At 39.6% G+C, this 23,720-nt stretch overlaps 1 protein-coding gene across 1 annotated transcript in view; it reads right to left on the reverse strand.

Annotated features, from left to right (window-relative positions):
* The window catches only part of EIF3B (eukaryotic translation initiation factor 3 subunit B), a 60,364-nt gene extending 56,768 nt beyond the window's left edge, over positions 1–3,596 (reverse strand). The window contains exon 1 of the mRNA XM_053694972.1: positions 3,340–3,596. Within this exon, the coding sequence (XP_053550947.1) occupies positions 3,340–3,460 (121 nt within the window). The 5' untranslated portion in view covers positions 3,461–3,596. The remainder of the gene's footprint in view (positions 1–3,339) is intronic.
* Between the last annotated feature and the right edge of the window lie 20,124 nt (positions 3,597–23,720).

The raw sequence follows: 23,720 nt of genomic DNA on the forward strand, positions 1-23,720 counted from the left end.
GTTAGGTTTTAGTATCTATAAAAAAAAATGGGAGCTGCCATGTTGTAATTAGTTAAAAATAAAAGAGGCGCAACATAGGGTAATAAGGTCAGGAACAGAGATCGCCTGTGAAGCAGAGCCCCCCTCTAGGAAAACTACTCACAAGTGAAGCGGCACTAACAAGGTGCCTATCCAAGCAGCACGGGACCAAAAAGTCGCCCTATAGACTTAGGTGGAACGTCTAGGAACCAACATCGTCAGAATACGTTGTGGGATACAGCCGTCGTCGGCACAGCCCACTCTCAGGAGATCAAAGCACCGTAGGCGTAGGTGAGCAGCGCCCAAATCAAACAGACTCAAGAAGGTCCGTTCTCCCAATTTAGCCCAAGTACACTTATGTACTGGTTGGAGCAGGCTAGTAACTTGAGGTGTACCAGCAAAACCCTCTCCAGGTGATCTGGAAACAAAGCAGGTGTGTCTTGACTCACTCTATGAGTGGTAAATTCCAAATTGCAAAATGTCAGGTGTAGTAGCTATGCTACTCAAGTAGGTACTGAACCAGAGCTTGTATAAAACAAGTTGTTTATTAAAAACATATTCATTGTAACCATTGCTTGTTACATATTTTAAATTGTTTTTAATAAACAAACTTGTTTTATACAAGCTCTGGTTCAGTACCTACTTGAGTAGCATAGCTACTACACCTGACATTTTGCCATTTGGCGTATGCAGTCAGCATTTAACGAGGTCGAGCAGACATGATTTCCTCTTAATATAGCTACACATTTGCCTTTAGTAAAGCCAAATGGCTATGACGTTCTATGTCGTCCTAAGGGCTTTAAAGCCCAGAACGGTTAGGACAGCATAGAACGTCATAAGTTCGTGAAGGGGTTAAAGTGCCCCTGTTTTTATTATTATATGACACTGACCTTTAATTCATTAAAGTTTACATTAACTTTAAAGTAAAAGATGGGGACTTTAAGTCATAAAAGTCTTCATAAACACTTTAATAATTCCACTTTCATGTGTTCATATAATCTACCATTCCTCTGCCTGTAATAGATACTCTATTTCTTAAAGGGACAGTATACACTCATTTTCATATAACTGCATGTAATAGACACTACTATAAAGAATAAGATGCACAGATACGGATACAAAAATCCAGTATAAAACTGTTTAAAAACTTACTTAGAACCTCTCAGTTTAGCTCTGTTGAAAAGGTAACTGGAAAGCCCACTGCAAATGGAAAATAAGACACTCCCCCCTCCCCCTTCTTTTGCATATGAAAAGACCCTTTACACAAACAGGAGCAAGCTGGAGAAGGTAGCTGACGGTATTCACATAAAACTTTGGGGCTTGGTTAGGAGTCTGAAAATCAGAGCAATGTTACTTAAAAATAAGCAAAACTATACATAAAAAAAAAAAAAAAAAAAAAAAAAAAACACACTTTATGGGCTATATAAAATAGATCTACAAAACATTTATGCAAAGAAAAAAATGTGTATAATGTCCCTTTAATCTAGTGACGATTCAGGCTGTAGCTAATTGTATTGCAAGGATGCACAACACGATTGGCTACAGCCTGAATCATCACTCAATTAAGAAAGTACTATAAATTCTCAGGATACATATAAAAAGACTGTGCAAAATTTTATAATTGAAGTAAATTGGAAAGTATGTGCACACTTCATGCTCTTTCTGAATCATAAAAGTTAATTTTTACTTAAGTGTCAGTTTAAGTGAGAAAAATGTTCAGTGCTGCCCGTCAGAGGAGAGCTGGGGCGGACAGAGGCGCATGTGTAAGCCCCCGTCTGCCCCAGCTTGATAAATCGAGCGCTTTGTTGTGAGATGTCTCTGCCACTGATGATAGCTCCAAATGCTGCAAGAAGTCACATTCCAATAAATGTAACAAGTGAATTTATGTGTTATTTTGTTACAATAAAAATTATAACAAATTACAATACTGTAATAGTAGTATAGTTGCACAACTTTTTACCAAACATCCAAATTAAAAGTGACACTGCACAAAAAAAAAAGTTTAAGGAAACCGGTTTATTCGGGTCAGAAATTAGGGGTATTTATTTTTATTTTACCAAAACTAAAATTCATTTTTAAAATGTCATCTTTTGGATGGAAAAAAAAACAAGGATTTTTGTGTTAAAAAAAAAAAAAAAAAAAAAAAAGTTTGATAATCCCTTTATTACCTATTCCCAAATTTTGCATAACCAACAGTTATATTATACTTTTTACCTCTGTGATTACCTTGTATCTAAGCCTCTGCAGACTGCACCCTTATCTTAATACTTTTGACAGACTTGCATTTTAGCCAGTGCTGACTTGTAAATAACTCCACAGAAGTGAGCACCATGTTATATATGCGGCACACATGAACTAGCAGTGTCTAACTAAAAACCTCAAAAAAACACTGAGATAAGAGGCAACCTTCAAGGGCTTAGAAATCAGTTTAAAGCCTTCCTATGTTTAACTTTTAAACAAGAATACCAAAAGAACAAGGCAAATTTGATTATAAAAGTAAAGTGGAAAGTTGTTTAAAATTGCATGCCCTATCTGAATCATGAAAGTTTAGTTTTGACTGTCCCTTTAACTACAATATACCTTTAAAGGAACAGTAAAGTCACAATCAAACAAATTGAATGGATAGAGTATGAAGTTTTAAACCGCTTTCCAATTTACTTCTATTACTTTTTTCTTAGTTCTCTTGGCATCCTTTGTTAAAGAGAACTCCAAGGTGAGCTCAGGAGCACTTTTGTCTTTAACCATCTGTCAGCAGTGTTTGCAACAATGTTTATAGCAATGTTATACATACTTGCAAACACTGCTGTCATACACTGTAAAAGACATGAGCACCCTCCTATCAGCCTACCTAGGTTATTCTTCAACAAAGGAAGCGACTTGGAAAGTTGTTTAAAATGACATGTTCTATCTGAATCATAGTTTAATTTTGACTTTAATGTCCCCTTAACCTACAGCACTAGGAACAAGGTATAAAAAGATGCACCTGTCTTAGCTACAACATATTGTCACTAAGTTTACTTAAAGGGACACTGCCACCTCCACTCAAACTGGGAAGACGAAAACAAGTTGTGACTTTAACACCTTGGGTGCCAAAGTCAGCTGCAATCTTTTTAACCCCTTCATATGTTATTGTTATTCTAATAAATGTTATATAAAGAGTACATAGTGCTACCAACCAATAGTCTATCTTAGCTGGAGAGGTCTTGTTTGCTACACGTTGTATAAATATAAAATAAACCGATACCTCGCTAGGCCCAGTAGTCATTACAATGCCTGTATTGTGTCACTTTTAAAGAGGGCTTCTCGCAGCTCCCTATGTACCTTCATCACTGATATCATCCACAAATTCCTCCGGGTCGCTGAAGGAGATTTCCTCCTCCGTGGCCTCCTCGTCCTCCATGTCAGGATCGGGTCCTTCCATCCCGTTATCGGTCTCCTGCATGCTCTCTGCGGTCACCGGTAGTTACGTGTGTTCTCCGTGATGGAATCCTAAGGAATTTCCTCTCTTCTCCCCAAAAACTACGATCGGCGGTACTAGCAGGCCATGTGCGCTGGACCCGGCGCCTGGCGGAAAAGGAACCTCCCATTAAACACAGAGGGGTAGTCTTCTTTCCTTACCTAATACAACCTTAAAGCCATTAAAAAAAAACTGCAGAGACAACCATATTTATTACACGGATATTTTAATACAACATTAACTTATTATAATGGTTGTTATATGCTTACTTTTTCATAAAAATGAACATTGTGGGTAATATTTTCTCCCCTTACATCACAATGGTAGGATCCAATATGGCTGCTCTCCCCGTACTATAATGCTGAGTGTAGCTTATGATGCTGGATATCATTTAAAGGGCCAGTACACATAAGTAGGCCACAATCCCATGTAATGGAAGATTCATTCACAAATGTTTATAAACTAAGCAACTGATAATTTATTTGTATTTGTGTTGAAAAAAATAGTTATTTCATCTTTTTATTGTAGTACAAAGTGTAGGTTGGTCCACTTAAAGGGATCATAGACAATATGGAAGTACTTGTTTTACCATTGTTTAATTTTCATTTGTTCTTTATTCCTAGGGTTTTTATAAATCAAGTTGAGCATAAAACATCACATACTTTGAGTCAATAATGATTTTATAGTTTACAGAGCTAGGACAATCTTATAGTTGCTACCCTGTTGTTATTTTACCACCACTGTGTTGGGTTACCACCCTGCTGATATTATTTCTAAAATTAAATGGACATAAAATCAAACATTTTTTCAAGATTTGTATAGAACATACAATTTTAAACAACTTTCCAGTTTACTTCTATTGTCAAATGTTCTTGGTTTTCTTGTTATCCTTTGTTGTAAAGCAGGAATGTAAGCTTTGGAGTGTGCACTTGTCTGCAGCACTATGGGGTCAATTTATCAATCTGCGGCAGACGGGCGCACATACACGCCCCTGTCCACCGCAGCTCGCCTCTGGCAGGCTGAATTCCGCAGCCAGAATTCAGCATTGCACACGAGCGCTGTTTTGCACAACCGTGCAATCCCGCCCCCCTGCCCGCGCACAGCCAATCACGCACGGGCAGGAGCTGTCAATCTCCCTGGTCGGACGAAACCAGGGAGATTGAAATTCACCACTTAAGAGCTGGCGAAGTTTGAGGGAAGCAGTGGTCTGATGACCGCTGCTTGTTAAATATGGACTGCAGGTTCTCTTGTGAGAACCTGCAGTCGTAGGCAGGCAAAGCCTGCCGAAGGGGTTGATAAATTTACCCCTATATGGCAGCAGTTTTGCAACAATGTAATACATTAGTAAGAGAACTAGATGGCAGCAATATTGCTTGTCATGTAGTGCTCCAGACATGCGCACTCTATCTAGATATCTCTTCTACCAAGAATAACATGATAAGAAAGCATATTTGATACTAGAAGTAAATTGGAAAAAAAATTGTATTCTCTATCTGAATAATGAAAGAAGAATTTTTGGTTTTATGTAGCTTTAAGTCCATTACAGATAATAATAATAATAATAATAATAAATAGAAGCATTTGAGTGAAGCATTTATTTCTGTATTTATTATTATTATTATTATTATTATTATTATTATCTGCAATGGACTTAAAGGTACATAAAACCAAAAATTCTTCTCTCATTTTTCAGATAGAGAATACAATTTTTAAAAAGTTTCCAATTTACTTCTAGTATCAAATATGCTTTCTTATCATGTTATTCTCTGAAACCAGTCCAATGAGTTTTATTTTCTGAACGATGTAATTGTGACTTAATTATTTATGCAAATATATGCTAATTCGTAGGGCTGTTATTTCTTAGCAAGAAATGTGGCAACCCAATATAGTGACCATTATCACAATAATTGTTAGCGTGTAAATAGTTCCCACTCCTGTTGAAAAAAGTACTGACTATTTAAATAGTTTTATTTATTAACATCACCCAGAAGGTAAAGTGACAGTTAAGTCAAAATTAAACTTTCATTATTCAGACAGAGCATGTAATTTTAACCAGTTTTACACTTTTGTTTGATTATCCAATTTGCTTCATTCTCTTGGTATCCTTTGTTGAAAAGTAAAGCTACGTAGTCTATTAGGAGCTAAGTTTTTTATGTGTCATTTTTTATGTTTATTAAAGTTCAGTGTGTTTTAATCTACGCTTAGAGGACTACTGCGCTCCTGTTTGCTTTTGTATGTCTTCGTTGTCATTATGGAGTTAAAAGATCAGTTATGACTACCATTTATTAGCGGTTTCCTGGTTGGGAATTGCAATGCTTGCAGCTCCAGCAGTGGCTTATTTAGGTTTTGTGCTGCCCTAAACAATTAAAAATTCTGCTGCCCCCATTCCACCTCACTAAGGTTTTGGGCCTTTTTTAGCCGTAATATTTTAAGGTCAGGGAGTAATGTGAATTTTTTATGGCATCTTCAAAATAATTGTTCACACACACAGTTATAAAAATACACGCGCACACACACAGACACACACAGTTATACAAATACACGCGCACACACACAGACACACACAGTTATACAAATACACGCGCACACACACAGACACACACTCACACACACAGTTATACAAATACACGCGCACACACACAGACACACACAGTTATACAAATACATGCGCACACACACAGACACACTCACTCACACACACAGTTATACAAATACACACGCACACACACAGTTATACAAATACACGCACACACACAGACACACAGTTATACAAATAGATGCGCAAACACACAGACACACTCACACACACAGTTATACAAATACACACGCACACACACAGTTATACAAATACACGCACACACACAGACACACACAGTTATACAAATACATGCGCACACACACAGACACACACTCACACACACAGTTATACAAATACATGCGCACACACACAGACACACAGTTATACAAATACATGCGCACACACACACAGACACACACTCACTCACACACACAGTTATACAAATACACACGCACATACACAGACACACACAGTTATACAAATACACGCACACACACAGACACACACTCACTCACACACACAGTTATACAAATACACGCGCACACACACAGACACACACAGTTATACAAATACATGCGCACACACACAGACACACACTCACTCACACACACAGTTATACAAATACACACGCACACACACAGACACACACAGTTATACAAATACACGCACACACAGACACACACTCACTCACACACACAGTTATACAAATACACGCGCACACACAGACATACACATCTATCAATTACTGCAATATACATTAAAAACAAATATAGATTTATTGAAATAATACTTCCCCAAACACAATACTAAGTGCTAAAAGCCAACAGAACAAAAGGCAATATCTAGTTGAATAAAAGAAAGGTTCAGAGTTACCTCTAAACTGTATGCTCCATGGGCAGACTCTTATTATACTCCCCCCTAGAATTTAAGCTCTTTGTGCAAAATCTCCCATTATATACCTGTATAATACATCCAAAATAATGGTACGTTTCTTATAAATATAGCCACAAAAAAGTGCTGCACTCTCCAAATCTGCCGCCCTAGGCAAGTGCCTTGTTTGCCTAGGCCAAAATACGCACCTGAGGCCCAGAGCCGGACATTACTTATATGTTAAGCCGCTTTGTGTTAAACACATAGGTCACAATCTCAGTCTATTGACAGATTTATTTATTTTTGGACAACTTTCCAGCCTATAAAAGCCACTTTTTGATTTGAGTCAATCACATTTGTGGATTTTCGTGGGTTTCTCAGACCCCAAAAAAATATTATTGGCTTGACGATAACTGGAATCTAATTTCAAATATTGTTTTAAACATGTCCTAGCCGTTTTAATTTTAAAGGGACAGTAAAGTCAAATTTACACGTTCATAACGCAGATGGAGCAGGCAATTTTAAACAACTTTCCAAATGACTTCTATTATCATATTTGCCTCATTTTCTTAGTATCCTTTGTTGTAGAGTTGACAGCAATGCGCTACTGCGAGCTAGTTGATCACATCAGGTGAGACAAAGACAAGAGGCTTATATATGCAGCCACCAATCACCAGCTAGCTCAGAGAAGTGCAATGTTCAAAATTGTATATGCTTCCTGAATTGTGAAAGTTTCATTTTGACTTAATTGTCCCTTTAAAAACTAACAATTAAAATTGAGAAGGCGCTTACAGCATTTAGGTTAAATTAGTCAATTATGTCAATACTATAAGTAAATATGTTCAAAATCGATTTCCAAGGGAGTTATATAAACATCTCTCAACATCCACTTAAAATCGCAAAAAATTTTTTTTAATTAAACACATCCATACAATTCATAAAATTTACCAACATCGAATATCAAAAGTTCATTAATTCACAACAACTTAAACGTAAAATGCAGAGGAGCAAAAATGGCATAAAAAATTACTCAAAAAATAATTTGCCAGAGTCCTAATTAGAAAAAATCTAATTAAAAGTTTGTTTGCAAACATTTTCTTTCTTATATATGTTAAGCTCCCTTTGGAATACGAGTAACCAGGGCTGAATATCACAGTTATGTACTGCTTATAGTTGCTGTTGTTTTGCAGTAAGGCAAAGGTGTATATTCTGGTCTGAATAACGTATGTTTTAAGCGTGAGCCATCCTTACTTGTCACTTCTATTGGTACGCAGAGCCTAGACCATTCTTTTTCACTTTGCTGTACTTAGGATTTACGGATTACTCCAAAAGCTCCCAAAAATCTGCAAAAAATTCAGTATCACCACTGTCACAGATCTACGCGTTTCACCCCCTTCAGGACTTTTTCAAGATACTGTGTGTCAGCTTGGCTCCATTTTTTAAATACCCCGGTCTTCAATCTGATTGGATATTCACCTTGATACGTTCCTTTCCCAATATTTAAATGGATCCAACACTTTATTCATTCAGTCATTCTTTATTTATTAATAATTTCTTTTAAAATATACACCTTAGCCTAATTTTGCCTATGCACTTCTCAGTTTACTCGAGTCATTCAAGATAATTCCCTTGCTACTTTGTTTCATGATGTTAGAACATTTATAACAATCCCAAACATATTTAAAATTATTTAAAAACATTTGAATACAAATATAGTACTATATTACTCTTTGCCTTTTAAAACCATCAGAGTAGAATGTAAAGACTTTATAAAACACTATAAAAACATACATCGTTGTTTTAAATTTACTCAAATTACATTTTATCTATAAACTTCTTAAAAATTGTTTTAATTAAGCTTTGCTTTCTAGTTTTAAACTAGGAATGGTGTGATATCCATCTCTAAGTTCAGACCATTGAGGTATAATGTATTTAAATTGTAAATAAACTCTGCCTCTTTTTTAAGGAGCTTATTCTCGAAATTTCCTCCTCTCCAATCATGTTATACTTTACAAAGACCCCAATATTTAAGGTCCCTTATATTATTGTGTTTCTCTTTGAAATGTAGATGTAGATGCATATCCAGATTCCCCTATTCTATATTGCATACAGTGGGGGGGGGAAGTATTTAGTCAGCCACTAATTGTGCAAGTTCTCCCACTTAAGAAGATGAGAGAGGCCTGTAATTTTCATCATAGGTATACCTCAACTATGAGAGACAAAATGTGGAAACAAATCCAGACAATCACATTGTCTGATTTGGAAAGAATTTATTTGCAAATTATGGTGAAAATAAGTATTTGGTCACCTACAAACAAGCAAGATTTTTGGCTCTCACATACCTGTATCTTCTTCTTTAAGAGGCTCCTCTGTCCTCCACTCATTACCTGTATTAATGGCACCTGTTTGAACTTGTTATCAGTATAAAAGACACCTGTCCACAACCTCAAACAGTCACACTCCAAACTCCACTATGGTGAAGACCAAAGAGCTGTTGAAGGACACCAGAAACAAAATTGTAGACCTGCACCAGGCTGGGAAGACTGAATCTGTAATAGGCAAGCAGCTTGGTGTGAAGAAATCAACTGTGGGAGCAATAATTTGAAAATGGAAGACATACAAGACCACTGATAATCTCCCTCGATCTGGAGCTCCACGCAAGATCTCACCCCTGGAGTCAAAATAATCACAAGAGCGGTGAGCAAACATCCCAGAACCACACGGGGGGACCTAGTGAATGACTTGCAGAGAGCTGGACCAACGTAACAAAGGCTACCATCAGTAACACACTACGCTGCCAGAGACTCAGATCCTGCAGTGCCAGACGTGTCCCCCTGCTTAAGCCAGTACATGTCTGGGCCCGTCTGAAGTATGTTAGAGAGCATTTGGATGATCCAGAAGCAGATTGGGGGAATGTCATATGGTCAGATGAAACCAAAGTAGAACTGTTTGGTAGAAACACAACTTGTCGTGTTTGGAGGAGAGGAACACCATACCTACTGTGAAGCATGGGGGTGGCAACATCATGCTGTGGGGCTGTTTCTCTGCAAAGGGAACAGGGCGACTGATCTGTGTACATGAAAGAATGAATGGGGCCATGTATTGTGAGATTTTGAGTGCAAACCTCCTTCCATCAGCAAGGGCATTGCAGATGAAATGTGGCTGGGTCTTTCAGCATGACAATGATCCCAAACACACCACCCGGGCAATGAAGAAGTGGCTTCGTAAGAAGCATTTCAAGGTCCTGGAGTGGCCTAGCCAGTCTCCATATATCAACCGCATAGAAAACCTTTGGAGGGAGTTGAAAGTCCGTGTTGCCCAGCGACAGCCCCAAAACATCACTGCTCTAGAGGAGATCTGCATGCAGGAATGGGCCAACATACCAGCAACAGTGTGTGACAACCTTGTGAAGACTTACAGAAAATGTTTGACCTCTGTCATTGCCAACAGAGGATATATAACAAACTATTGAGATTAACTTTTGATATTGACCAAATACTTATTTTCCACCATAATTTACAAATAAATTCTTTCCAAATCAGACAATGTGATTGTCTGGATTTGTTTCCACATTTTGTCTCTCATAGTTGAGGTATACCTATGATGAAAATTACAGACCTCTCTCATCTTATTAAGTGGGAGAACTTGCACAATTGGTGGCTGACTAAATACTTTTTTTCCCCACTGTAAGTGCTCTCTGATCCAGAATCAGAAACCCACAGCGACGAGTGAGTGGTAAGAACACCTCAGGGAGAAATCCTGAACCCAACGATTGTACCAAGAACAAAAAGGTGAGACTCGAGTAAAGCCTACCAATGGTAGAAGTGACAAGTAAGGATGGCTCACGCTTAAAACATACGTTATTCAGACCAGAATATACACCTATGCTTTACAGCAAAACAACAGCAACTATAAGGAGTACATAACTGTGATATTCAGCCCTGGTTACTCGTATTCCAAAGGGAGCTTAACATATATAAGAAGGGAAAGGTTTGCAAACAAACTTTTAATTTGATTTTTTTCTTATTAGGACTCTGGTAAATTATTTTTTGAGTAATTTTTTAAGCTATTTTTCCTCCTCTGCATTTTAGGTTTAAATTGTTATGAATTTATGAACTTTTGATATTCAATGTTGTTGAATTTTATGAATTTTATGGATGTGTTCAATTAAATAATTTGTTTGCGATTTTAAGTGGATGTTGGAACATGTTTATATAACCCCCTTGGAAATCAATTTTGAACATATTTACTTATAGTATTGACATAATTGACTAATTTAACCTAAATGCTATAAGCGCCTTCTCAATTTTAATTGCAAGTTTGTTCAATTTGAACTATCTAGGAAGGAGATAGTTTATAGAGAGAGGCTTATTTTAGGTAAAGATCAGCGCTTCACTTCACACAAACATAAAAACAGTTCCCCTTTAAAAACTAAGATAGCAAGGACATATTTAAAACAATATTTCAAATTAAATTCCAACACACTTAAAATACATTTCACTATAACATGGTTCACATTTGTATATGTAATTCTTATGACTTTCCAGAACCACCTTAAAAATATCTTCAACAACTTGTAAAATACTCGTTAGTGCAACCCTTCTGTGTCATGTGACTACACTTATCCTGCAATCTTGTTTTCATCTCCCCTCCCTGCTGAGTAATCAGACTTAGGTAGAGCTATGGTCATAGCAAATTTGCTGTTGCCACTAGTACAGATGTGGCTCACTGTTTACTGGAGAAGAATAGAAAACATTACTAATTATATTTATTATAGTATATTATATTGTATTGTCACTCATTTTAATTTCCCTTTATGATCTTCACAATTGTCTGCCTCTTCACAAAGACAGTTTGAGATTGTAATATAAATTATCTTAGCAGTAAAAATATATATATATTTGCAGTATCTTTCAATTATTATTTTTGCCCTCCTTTTCTTGTAATTTAATTTTAAAAATTGTGGGCTTTCTAATTCCTGCTACAGGGACAGTAAAGTCCAAATTAAACTTTCATTATCATCCAGATAGGGCATGTAATTTTAAACAACTTTCCAAGTTACTTTTATCATCAACTTTGCTTTTTTCTCTTTGTATTTTTTTTTGTTAACGGCTAAACTTAAGTAGACTCATAGGCTGATTTCTAATGAATAAGGCAAATCAGCCGAAACGCGTCAGACTGGCCTTAGTCTATGAATAAGGCAAATCACCCGAAATGCGTCAGACTGGCCTGTTTGTGACATGAACAGCTGTTTTAAGCACTTGTTACTGCATGTTTGCATCAAGTTTTAATTATATCCAATAAATATGAACGTTTTATAATAGCAGCATCCGGCATTTTTTGATTTCTAAGAGGCCAATTTATTAAAGGTCTTGCGGACCTGATCCGACAGTGCGGATCAGGTCCGCAAGACCTCGCTGAATGCGGAGAGCAATACGCTCTCCGTATTCAGCATTGCACCAGGGAGGTGTCAATCAACCCGATCAGGTTGAATTGTGGCGATTCCTGTCCGCCTGCTCTGAGCAGGCAGACAGGGTTATGGAGCAGCGGTCTTTAGACTTTAGACCGCTGCTTCATAACTGCTGTTTCTGGCGAGAACACGGCCCTTCAAGCTCCATTCAGAGCTTGATAGATAGGCCTCTAAGACTCTGCAGACCACCTCTTAGCTCATTGTCTGGCTGTGAATAGCTAATAACATCTACTGTTTGTTCATGTGTGCCACATGGATATTATTTTGCACACTCCTGCTGAGTTATTTAAAAGGCAGCACTAATTGCCTAAAATGCAGGTCTGTTAAAATATCTGAGATAAGGAGGCCGCCTGTTGGTTATGCAAAACTGGGGAATGGTAATTAAAGGGATTATCTATCTTTTTAAACAATAACATTGTTGGTGTTGAATGTCCCTTTAAAAGTGGAAGTGCAGACTCAGTACTTAACACTGCTATATTCCACACAGTAATTGGCTGCGCTCTCTAAAGACTTATTTATAACCGTATAAAAAGAACAGAATATACTCTTAGCACTCTAGTCCACATTCTCTTACAGGAGGCGGTGAAAAAGATTAAAAAATAACATTTACGTTTTTAAACATGGGAAAAGCTCCCTTTGTTGCAGTTATTGGCTTTGTGTTTACTTGCTATATTAATTCACAGTGTAGAAGAATACATGCATCCGCAAATGTTTATCATTCTCTCTTAGGGGTAGATTTATCATAGTGCGAGCGGACATAATACGATGTAGCGTATCATGTCCGCTGCACATCGATAAATGCCGACAGGATACGCTGTAGGCATTTATCATTGCACAAGTAGTTCTTGTGAACTGCTGATGCAATGCTGCGCCCTGCAGATTTGCGGACATTCGGAGCTTGATAATTCGGCCACTTTGTGTTATCAATAATGTAAAGTAAAGAGTACAGTTAAACAATATTACAGATGTGTGTCATAAAAAAAAACAAGATTAAAGGGACATTAAAGTATGTTTTATTGAGGTTGAAAAAAAAATAACATTATACTGTATAAGAATTGTCAGTCAAACAAACAAACAAACAAACAAATAAATAAACAAACAAAGAAGCAAATAAATAAACAAACAAACAAACAAATAAATAAATAAATAAACAAACAAACAATATATGCTAATAATACAGTATATGTCTCATAGTCATTGCAATTACAAACTCATTTTCTTATAGACTAGAAGAAAACATGAGATGACTGATAAAATACATAAAATTAAATTTGCTTAGAATCATAAAATCCACATGAAAATAATCCCCCTGCATCAAGTGGAAGATACTCTTAGGGGCCTATTTATCAAGCTCTGTATGGAGCTTAAAGACCCGTGTTTCTGGTGAGCCTTCAGACTCGCCAGAGACACAAGTTATGAAGCAGCGGTCTAAAGACTGCTGCTCCATAACCAACAAATAAAGGGGGGTGTCTGACCAGCGACCAAGATGGCTACTTTTTAACTAGGACTTAACAGAGGAGCTGGTGAAACCTCTGTTTACCACTCCAAAACAGGGCCGGATTGGGCAGCCGGGATACCTCCCGGTGGGCCGCCGGCCAGCAGCTCAGCTGGGCTGGGCTCAGCACTCAGCTGTTATGACAGTGACTGTCTGATATTTATATTTGCGATTTGCGCAGTAACTTAAAGTTCTTAGCCAGTAAAGTATGAGTTGTTAATTAGTATAATATCCTAAGAGGCACCAGGCACGCTACTGGCACGCTACTGACAGATGACAGTGAATTTCTCAGCTCAGCTTAACCCCCTTTGGCCGGGGCCGCCCGGCCCACAGCGCAAGCCAATCAGACTGAGTCTGTGTCTGTCTCGTCTGTCAATCACACAGCTCAGTCTGTCAGTGGTTGAGGGCGGCTAGAAAGGAATGCGGAGGTGGGCCGGGCCGGCCCGGGTGCCACTTACGTGACATCACGCGCACCCACGTGACATACTATATAGTGGAGTGGAAGGAGCATGGGACACTACCCAGCCTGAGGAGCATGAGCGACGAGCCTAGTTGAGGGCGGAGGCCACCCATGTGTAGAGACAGTCAGTCACAGTCTAACTAAAGAAGACCAGAGTCGATGACCGTCGGTCACAGCCTCACAGGACATGCAGAGGCAGCCAGCACAGAGAACTTAGAGAAGTCAAGTGAGATTCACTTTCAGCAGAGTCAGTAAGTCTCAGTGAAGACTAAGTTCAGTGCACTGTCAAACAATGAATAGAACAAGTACTACCCCCCCAGCATGTGCAGCATTATAACTTATGTAATGTAATTATTAAAATTAAATTACCCTGGCTGTTTTAAAAAAAAAAAGTTTAATAGTAGTATTGTACTTTTGGCATAATGACATTGTTTCTGAGTTTAGTATATTTTAACACATGGCTCACTGATAATATTATTGATATCCTCCTTATTCCCATATGCACAGTAGGGCTTCTCTGTCACATATAGACTTATTCTACTGTTTATATATATATATCAGGAATTGAGGTTATGCTTCAATTACAGAGCTATATAAATCTCTGAAAACAGTATATATTTGCACCTGACTATGCTCTATCCCTATTGCATTTTTATATAGTAGAAGCTTTATTACTAGATAGAGGATAGCTTACTAGCACATCTACCCATGATCTTCCATAGAAACCAGATATCTCCACTGGATGTGGGAGTAAAGCAAGTTTAAATATGGTTCTACTACTTAAGCAAGATCCTTGCAGCTTCAATTATATCAGGGAAGGATTCAGGGCTGGTGAGAGATACTCATACAAAGGTATAGAGTAGCCTTCACTAATTATAACTAATTATATATGGCTCCATTCATATATGTTCTTGTCAAGGACTTAGTTGTCCAGCACGTTCCAATACGCAACAGCATTGTCCAGCTAACTGTATCCAGTAAATCAAGAGTGTCCAAACAGCAAATGTGATGGGCCTTCCTATAATAGGGAAACAGAAAACCACATAGCCCAGCACAGCAAACGCAACTGTTGTTATATAGGGAAGGTAACACTTCAAACATATTGCACCTCCAGGTGCAGTATAAGCAAGCTTCACAGTCGCCCAGCTGACTGTAACCCCAGGCAAACCACAGGAAACCGCTCCAGTGGTCCCAAATTGCAACAAGCAAAAGCAAGTGTATTATAAAAACATAATTTATGCTTACCTGATAAATTCCTTTCTTCTGTAGTGTGATCAGTCCACGGGTCATCATTACTTCTGGGATATTACTCCTCCCCAACAGGAAGTGCAAGAGGATTCACCCAGCAGAGCTGCATATAGCTCCTCCCCTCTACGTCACTCCCAGTCATTCGACCAAGGACCAACGAGAAAGGAAAAGCCAAGGGTGAAGTGGTGACTGGAGTATAAATTAAAAAATATTTACCTGCCTTAAAAACAGGGCGGGCCGTGGACTGATCACACTACAGAAGAAAGGAATTTATCAGGTAAGCATAAATTATGTTTTCTTCTGTTAAGTGTGATCAGTCCACGGGTCATCATTACTTCTGGGATACCAATACCAAAGCAAAAGTACACGGATGACGGGAGGGATAGGCAGGCTCTTTATACAGAAGGAACCACTGCCTGAAGAACCTTTCTCCCAAAAATAGCCTCCGATGAAGCAAAAGTGTCAAATTTGTAAAATTTGGAAAAAGTATGAAGCGAAGACCAAGTTGCAGCCTTGCAAATCTGTTCAACAGAGGCCTCATTCTTGAAGGCCCAAGTGGAAGCCACAGCTCTAGTAGAATGAGCTGTAATTCTTTCAGGAGGCTGCTGTCCAGCAGTCTCATAAGCTAAACGAATTATGCTACGAAGCCAAAAAGAAAGAGAGGTAGCGGAAGCTTTTTGACCTCTCCTCTGCCCAGAGTAAATGACAAACAGAAAAGACGTTTGTCGAAATTCCTTAGTTGCCTGTAAGTAAAATTTTAGAGCACGGACTACATCCAGGTTGTGCAGTAGACGTTCCTTCTTTGAAGAAGGATTTGGGCATAAAGAAGGAACAACAATCTCTTGATTGATATTCCTGTTAGTAACTACCTTAGGTAAGAACCCAGGTTTAGTACGCAGGACTACCTTATCCGAATGAAAAATCAAATAAGGAGAATCACAATGTAAGGCTAATAATTCAGAGACTCTTCGAGCCGAGGAAATAGCCATTAAAAATAGAACTTTCCAAGATAACAACTTTATATCAATGGAATGAAGGGGTTCAAACGGAACGCCCTGTAAAACATTAAGAACAAGGTTTAAACTCCATAGTGGAGCAACAGTTTTAAACACAGGCTTAATTCTGGCCAAAGCCTGACAAAAAGCCTGGACGTCAGGAACTTCTGACAGACGTTTGTGTAACAGAATGGACAGAGCTGAGATCTGTCCCTTTAATGAACTAGCAGATAAACCCTTTTCTAAACCTTCTTGTAGAAAAGACAATATCCTAGGAATCCTAACCTTACTCCAAGAGTAACCTTTGGATTCACACCAATATAGGTATTTACGCCATATCTTATGGTAAATCTTTCTGGTAACAGGTTTCCTAGCCTGTATTAAGGTATCAATAACTGACTCAGAAAATCCACGTCTTGATAAAATCAAGCGTTCAATTTCCAAGCAGTCAGCTTCAGAGAAGTTAGATTTTGATGTTTGAAGGGACCCTGTATCAGAAGGTCCTGTTTCAGAGGTAGAGACCAAGGTGGACAGGATGACATGTCCACCAGGTCTGCATACCAAGTCCTGCGTGGCCACGCAGGTGCTATTAGAATCACTGATGCTCTCTCGTGTTTGATTCTGGCAATCAATCGAGGAAGCAACGGGAAGGGTGGAAACACGTAAGCCATCCTGAAGTCCCAAGGTGCTGTCAGAGCATCTATCAGGACTGCTCCTGGATCCCTGGATCTGGACCCGTAACGAGGAAGCTTGGCGTTCTGTCGAGACGCCATGAGATCTATCTCTGGTTTGCCCCAACGTCGAAGTATTTGGGCAAAGACCTCCGGATGAAGTTCCCACTCCCCCGGATGAAAAGTCTGACGACTTAAGAAATCCGCCTCCCAGTTCTCCACTCCCGGGATGTGGATTGCTGACAGGTGGCAAGAGTGAGACTCTGCCCAGCAAATTATCTTTGATACTTCCATCATAGCTAGGGAGCTTCTTGTCCCTCCCTGATGGTTGATGTAAGCTACAGTCGTGATGTTGTCCGACTGAAACCTGATGAACCCCCGAGTTGTCAACTGGGGCCAAGCCAGGAGGGCATTGAGAACTGCTCTCAATTCCAGAATGTTTATTGGCAGGAGACTCTCCTCCTGACTCCATTGTCCCTGAGCCTTCAGAGAATTCCAGACGGCACCCCAACCTAGAAGGCTGGCGTCTGTTGTTACAATTGTCCAGTCTGGTCTGCTGAATGGCATCCCCCTGGACAGATGTGGCCGAGAAAGCCACCATAGAAGAGAAGGGGATAAGTCTGAGTAATCCCCATTCCACTGACTTAGCATGCACAGTTGCAGTGGTCTGAGGTGTAAGCGTGCAAAGGGTACTATGTCCATTGCCGCTACCATTAAGCCGATTACCTCCATGCATTGAGCCACTGACGGGTGTTGAATGGAATGAAGGGTGCGGCAAGCACTTTGAAGTCTTGTTAGCCTGTCCTCTGTCAGGTAAATCTTCATTTCTACAGAATCTATAAGAGTCCCCAGGAAGGGAACTCTTGTGAGTGGAACGAGTGAACTTTTCTTTTCGTTCACCTTCCATCCATGTGACCTTAGAAATGCCAGCACTAACTCTGTATGAGACTTGGCAGTTTGAAAGCTTGAAGCTTGTATCAGAATGTCGTCTAGGTATGGAGCTACCGAGATTCCCCGCGGTCTTAGTACCGCCAGAAGAGCACCCAGAACCTTTGCGAAGATTCTTGGAGCTGTAGCCAATCCGAATGGAAGAGCCACAAACTGGTAATGCCTGTCTAGGAAGGCAAACCTTAGGTACCGATAATGATCTTTGTGAATCGGTATGTGAAGGTAAGCATCTTTTAAATCTACAGTGGTCATGTATTGACCCTCTTGGATCATAGGTAAAATTGTCCGAATAGTCTCCATCTTGAATGATGGAACTCTTAGGAATTTGTTTAGGATCTTTAAGTCCAGGATTGGTCTGAAAGTTCCCTCTTTTTTGGGAACCACAAACAGATTTGAGTAAAACCCCTGTCCCTGTTCCGATCGTGGAACTGGATGGATTACTCCCATTAACAAGAGCTCTTGTACGCAGCGTAGAAACGCCTCTTTCTTTGTCTGGATTGTTGACAATCTTGACAGATGAAATCTCTCTCTTGGAGAAGAGTATTTGAAGTCCAGAAGGTATCCCTGAGATATTACCTCTAGCGCCCAGGGATCCTGAACATCTCTTGCCCAAGCCTGGGCGAAGAGAGAAAGTCTGCCCCCCACTAGATCCGATCCCGGATCGGGGGCCCTCAATTCATGCTGTTTTAGGGGCAGCAGCAGGTTTCCTAGTCTGCTTGCCCTTGTTCCAGGACTGGTTAGGTTTCCAGCCTTGTCTGTAGCGAGCAACAGCTCCTTCCTGTTTTGGTGCAGAGGAAGTTGATGCTGCTCCTGCTTTGAAATTACGAAAGGAACGAAAATTAGACTGTCTAGTCTTGGCTTTGGCTTTGTCCTGAGGCAGGGCATGGCCTTTACCTCCTGTAATGTCAGCGATAATCTCTTTCAACCCGGGCCCGAATAAGGTCTGCCCTTTGAAAGGTATATTAAGCAATTTAGACTTAGAAGTAACATCAGCTGACCAGGATTTTAGCCACAGCGCCCTGCGTGCCTGAATGGCGAATCCTGAATTCTTCGCCGTAAGTTTAGTAAGATGTACTACGGCCTCCGAAATGAATGAATTAGCTAGTTTAAGGACTCTAAGCCTGTCCGTAATGTCGTCCAGAGTAGCTGAACCAATGTTCTCTTCCAGAGACTCAATCCAGAATGCCGCTGCAGCCGTGATCGGCGCAATGCATGCAAGGGGTTGCAATATAAAACCTTGTTGAACAAACATTTTCTTAAGGTAACCCTCTAACTTTTTATCCATTGGATCTGAAAAAGCACAGCTATCCTCCACCGGGATAGTGGTACGCTTAGCTAAGGTAGAAACTGCTCCCTCCACCTTAGGGACCGTTTGCCATAAGTCCCTTGTGGTGGCGTCTATTGGAAACATTTTTCTAAATATCGGAGGGGGTGAGAACGGCACACCGGGTCTATCCCACTCCTTAGTAATAATTTCAGTAAGTCTCTTAGGTATAGGAAAAACCTCAGTACTCGTCGGTACCGCAAAATATTTATCCAACCTACACATTTTCTCTGGTATTGCAACTGTGTTACAATCATTCAGAGCCGCTAACACCTCCCCTAGTAATACACGGAGGTTTTCCAGTTTAAATTTAAAATTTGAAATATCTGAATCCAGTCTGTTTGGATCAGAACCGTCACCCACAGAATGAAGTTCTCCGTCCTCATGTTCTGCCACCTGTGACGCAGTGTCTGACATGGCCCTAATATTATCAGCGCACTCTGTTCTCACCCCAGAGTGATCACGCTTACCTCTTAGTTCTGGTAATTTAGCCAAAACCTCAGTCATAACAGTAGCCATATCCTGTAATGTGATTTGTAATGGCCGCCCAGATGTACTCGGCGCTACAATATCACGCACCTCCCTCTGAGCGGGAGATGTAGGTACTGACACGTGAGGCGAGTTAGTCGGCATAACTCTCCCCTCGTTGTTTGGTGAAATTTGTTCAATTTGTACAGATTGACTTTTATTTAAAGTAGCATCAATACAGTTAGTACATAAATTTCTATTGGGCTCCACTTTGGCATTGCAACAAATGACACAGGTATCATCCTCTGAATCAGACATGTTTAGCACACTAGCAAATAAACTTGCAACTTGGAAATACAATTCAATTAGAATAATATTAAAACGTACTGTGCCTTTAAGAAGCACAGAAGATCTATGACAGTTGAAAATTAATAAATTGAAACAGTTATAGCCTCAATCCTTGTAACAACACAACTTTAGCAAAGGTTTAATCCCATTAGCAAAGATAACAAATTCTGAAAGCAGGAAACAAATTACAGAATAAAAGTTTTTTATCTCAGTCAAACTATAATTCTCACAGCTCTGCTGAGAGAAATTACCTCCCTCAAAATAAGTTTTGAAGACCCCTGAGCTCTGTAGAGATGAACCGGATCATGCAGGGAATACAATGAGTTGCTGACTGAAATATTTGATGCATAGTAAAAGCGCCAAAAAACGGCCCCTCCCCCTCACACACAGCAGTGAGGGAGAACAGAAACTGTCAGAAAAACAGATTAAGCAACTGCCAAGTGGAAAAATAGTGCCCAAACATTTATTCACACAGTACCTCAGCAAATGAAAACGATTTTACATTCCAGCAAAAACGTTAAACATAATCTCTAGTTATTAAACAGCTTTATGTATTTCTTACAGTGTAATTCTAGTGAAGTACCATTCCCCAGAATACTGAAGTGTAAAGTATACATACATGACATTATATCGGTATGGCAGGATTTTCTCATCAATTCCATTGTCAGAAAATAAAAACTGCTACATACCTCTATGCAGATTCATCTGCCCGCTGTCCCCTGATCTGAAGTTTACCTCACTCCTCAGATGGCCGAGAACAGCAATATGATCTTAACTACTCCGGCTAAAATCATAGCAAAACTCTGGTAGATTCTTCTTCAAACTCTGCCAGAGAGGTAATAACACACTCCGGTGCTATTTTAAAATAACAAACTTTTGATTGAAGATATAAAACTAAGTATAATCACCATAGTCCTCTCACACATCCTATCTAGTCGTTGGGTGCAAGAGAATGACTGGGAGTGACGTAGAGGGGAGGAGCTATATGCAGCTCTGCTGGGTGAATCCTCTTGCACTTCCTGTTGGGGAGGAGTAATATCCCAGAAGTAATGATGACCCGTGGACTGATCACACTTAACAGAAGAAATATATATATTTATTAAAAACAACAGCGACGCGTTTCTCAGCCAAAACCAAGGGCTGTTTCCTCCGGCTCCTCTTTATTAAAGGGTACCTAAGATAAAATCTCTACGATACATCATAAACATTTTTATAATATCTGCTACCCAAAGCAGGGTAAAACAGTGGCACATCTCACTCATGCAATGATGGTAACAGAGAATCCAAAACATGATCAAACATTAGGTCATCATAGATATGGGTAATCTATCATTGAAAAGATCAGAAGAAGAATTATATTATGTGCTTACTCATTTGGGATAGGAAGCACAAAGCAAAGCAAGCCCAAACAAATATATATGAAAAGAGTTAAAAACAAAGAAATAAAAAGAAAATTACTTATGGACAATTAATAAGCATATTGTAATGAATCCAGTGCTCAGTTACCAGAAAAGGTTTAAATGTAGCTCTTTTGTCTAACAATTTCTGCAAACACAGACTCAGTTTGGTCAGAAAAGGAAACAGTGAGCAATTAATTGCCAGTAGGAGTGGATACAAGGTAACATAAATTACCTCTAAACAGAAGTATAATGAACAAGGTTATTGAATGAATTCACTATAGTAATCAAATGTCACAGTTGTATTCCAGATAGTAAAGTAGAATCCTTCACACACATTCACCCCATAAAATATTTACAGTCTCAAACACACAGTCTGTCTCAGGTTGATAAATAAACTTATGTACAGCTGAGTCTGGAAACAGGAATGTAACTTACACAGAGCTGAGGAGTAGCAGGTAGTCCGGATTAACTTTGGAGTAATGGTAGCTGAGTAAGAGGACAAATCCTAGTAAGCTGTAAGCAGATAGAAAGTTACAGGAACGTTTTACCTGAGAGGCTTCACGGAGGAGCAGCGGTGCTGTATTGAAGGCTTGCGGTGAATGTGTGACTCACTTCCGGTTAGCAGAAACAGAAGTTGGAGAGTAGCTGTGATATCGCGGTCAGTGATGGAAACTGACAGGCGCTGCAAAGGGAGAGCTGCAAATGGATTTTCCAGTAGCGGTTATGCACAGGTAAATAGGGCATAAAGATAATCACTCTGGAACAAAAGTAGATCCACAAGGTCAAACTGTGGATAGTTGATAGAGATCCCCTGAGGGTTCTAGGAATTGGTAATGGACCTGAAGTTGTGGCAAAAGGTTACAAACGAAAGGCTGCTTGTATTCTCAATAATCAGGCAAGGTCTGGAAGTAGGAGGCTCCCTTTTAAAGGAGTGAAGTGCATGCAGGGAGATACCTTAAAGGTATATCACATATCCCCCACCTCAAGGGCAGGTGACAACAGAACGGTGACTGGGCTTCCCAGGATACCGTTGATGGAAAGCGGAGAGTAGAGCAGGCGCATGAACATCCTTATGAGACTCCCAGGAGTTGCTTTCAGGGCCATAGCCCTTCCATTGGATAAGGTACTGGACAATTCCGCGACGGATTCGCAAGGATGGACTCGACCTCGTACTCCAACTGATCTTTGTGGTAGATAGGTGGAGGTGGAGGAACCTGGCGAAGAGAGAGGTCAGCATCATAAGGCTTGATCAAGGACACATGAAACGTAGGATGAACAGTTAGATATTTTGGCAAAGTCAACCGAACTGCGTTCGGGTTGACGACGGCCTCAATGGGAAACGGACCAATAAATTGATTGGCTAACTTTTTGCAAGGTACACTAAGTTTCAAATACTTGGTAGACAATAAAACCATGTCACCTATCTTGTAGGTGGGACTTGGGGAATGATGTAAGTCGTAATACTTCTTTTGATGTTCCCGAGCTTCCAAGAGATGCGTCTTAAGCAATTGGCGTCTATCCTGTAAAGTGTTACTGAACTCTTGAGCCCCTGGACAATTCACTGTAGTAGGAGATAATGTGATAGTGGTTGGGTGGAACCCATATGTAGCAAAGAATGGCGTGACTTTGGTTGAAGATGAGATAGAATTATTATAAGAGAACTCCGCCATCGGAAGGTAATCAACCCAATCGTCCTGAAGATGACTCAGATAACACCGTAGGAATTGTTCCAATGTCTGGTTCAACCGTTCAGTCAGACCATTTGACTGAGGATGAAAAGCAGTGGTGTATCGTGTATCTATTTGTAGGAGTTTACACAGAGACCTCCAGAATGCTGAGGTGAACTGAGTACCCCGATCAGTGATGATAGTAGTAGGTAAGCCATGCAATCTGACTATATTGTCGAGAAATACCTTTGCAGTGATGATGGCTGTAGCTAAACTCTTAAGTGGAATGAAATGAACAAGTTT

Source organism: Bombina bombina, chromosome 11, assembly GCF_027579735.1.
Source record: "Bombina bombina isolate aBomBom1 chromosome 11, aBomBom1.pri, whole genome shotgun sequence".
NCBI lineage: Eukaryota > Metazoa > Chordata > Amphibia > Anura > Bombinatoridae > Bombina > Bombina bombina.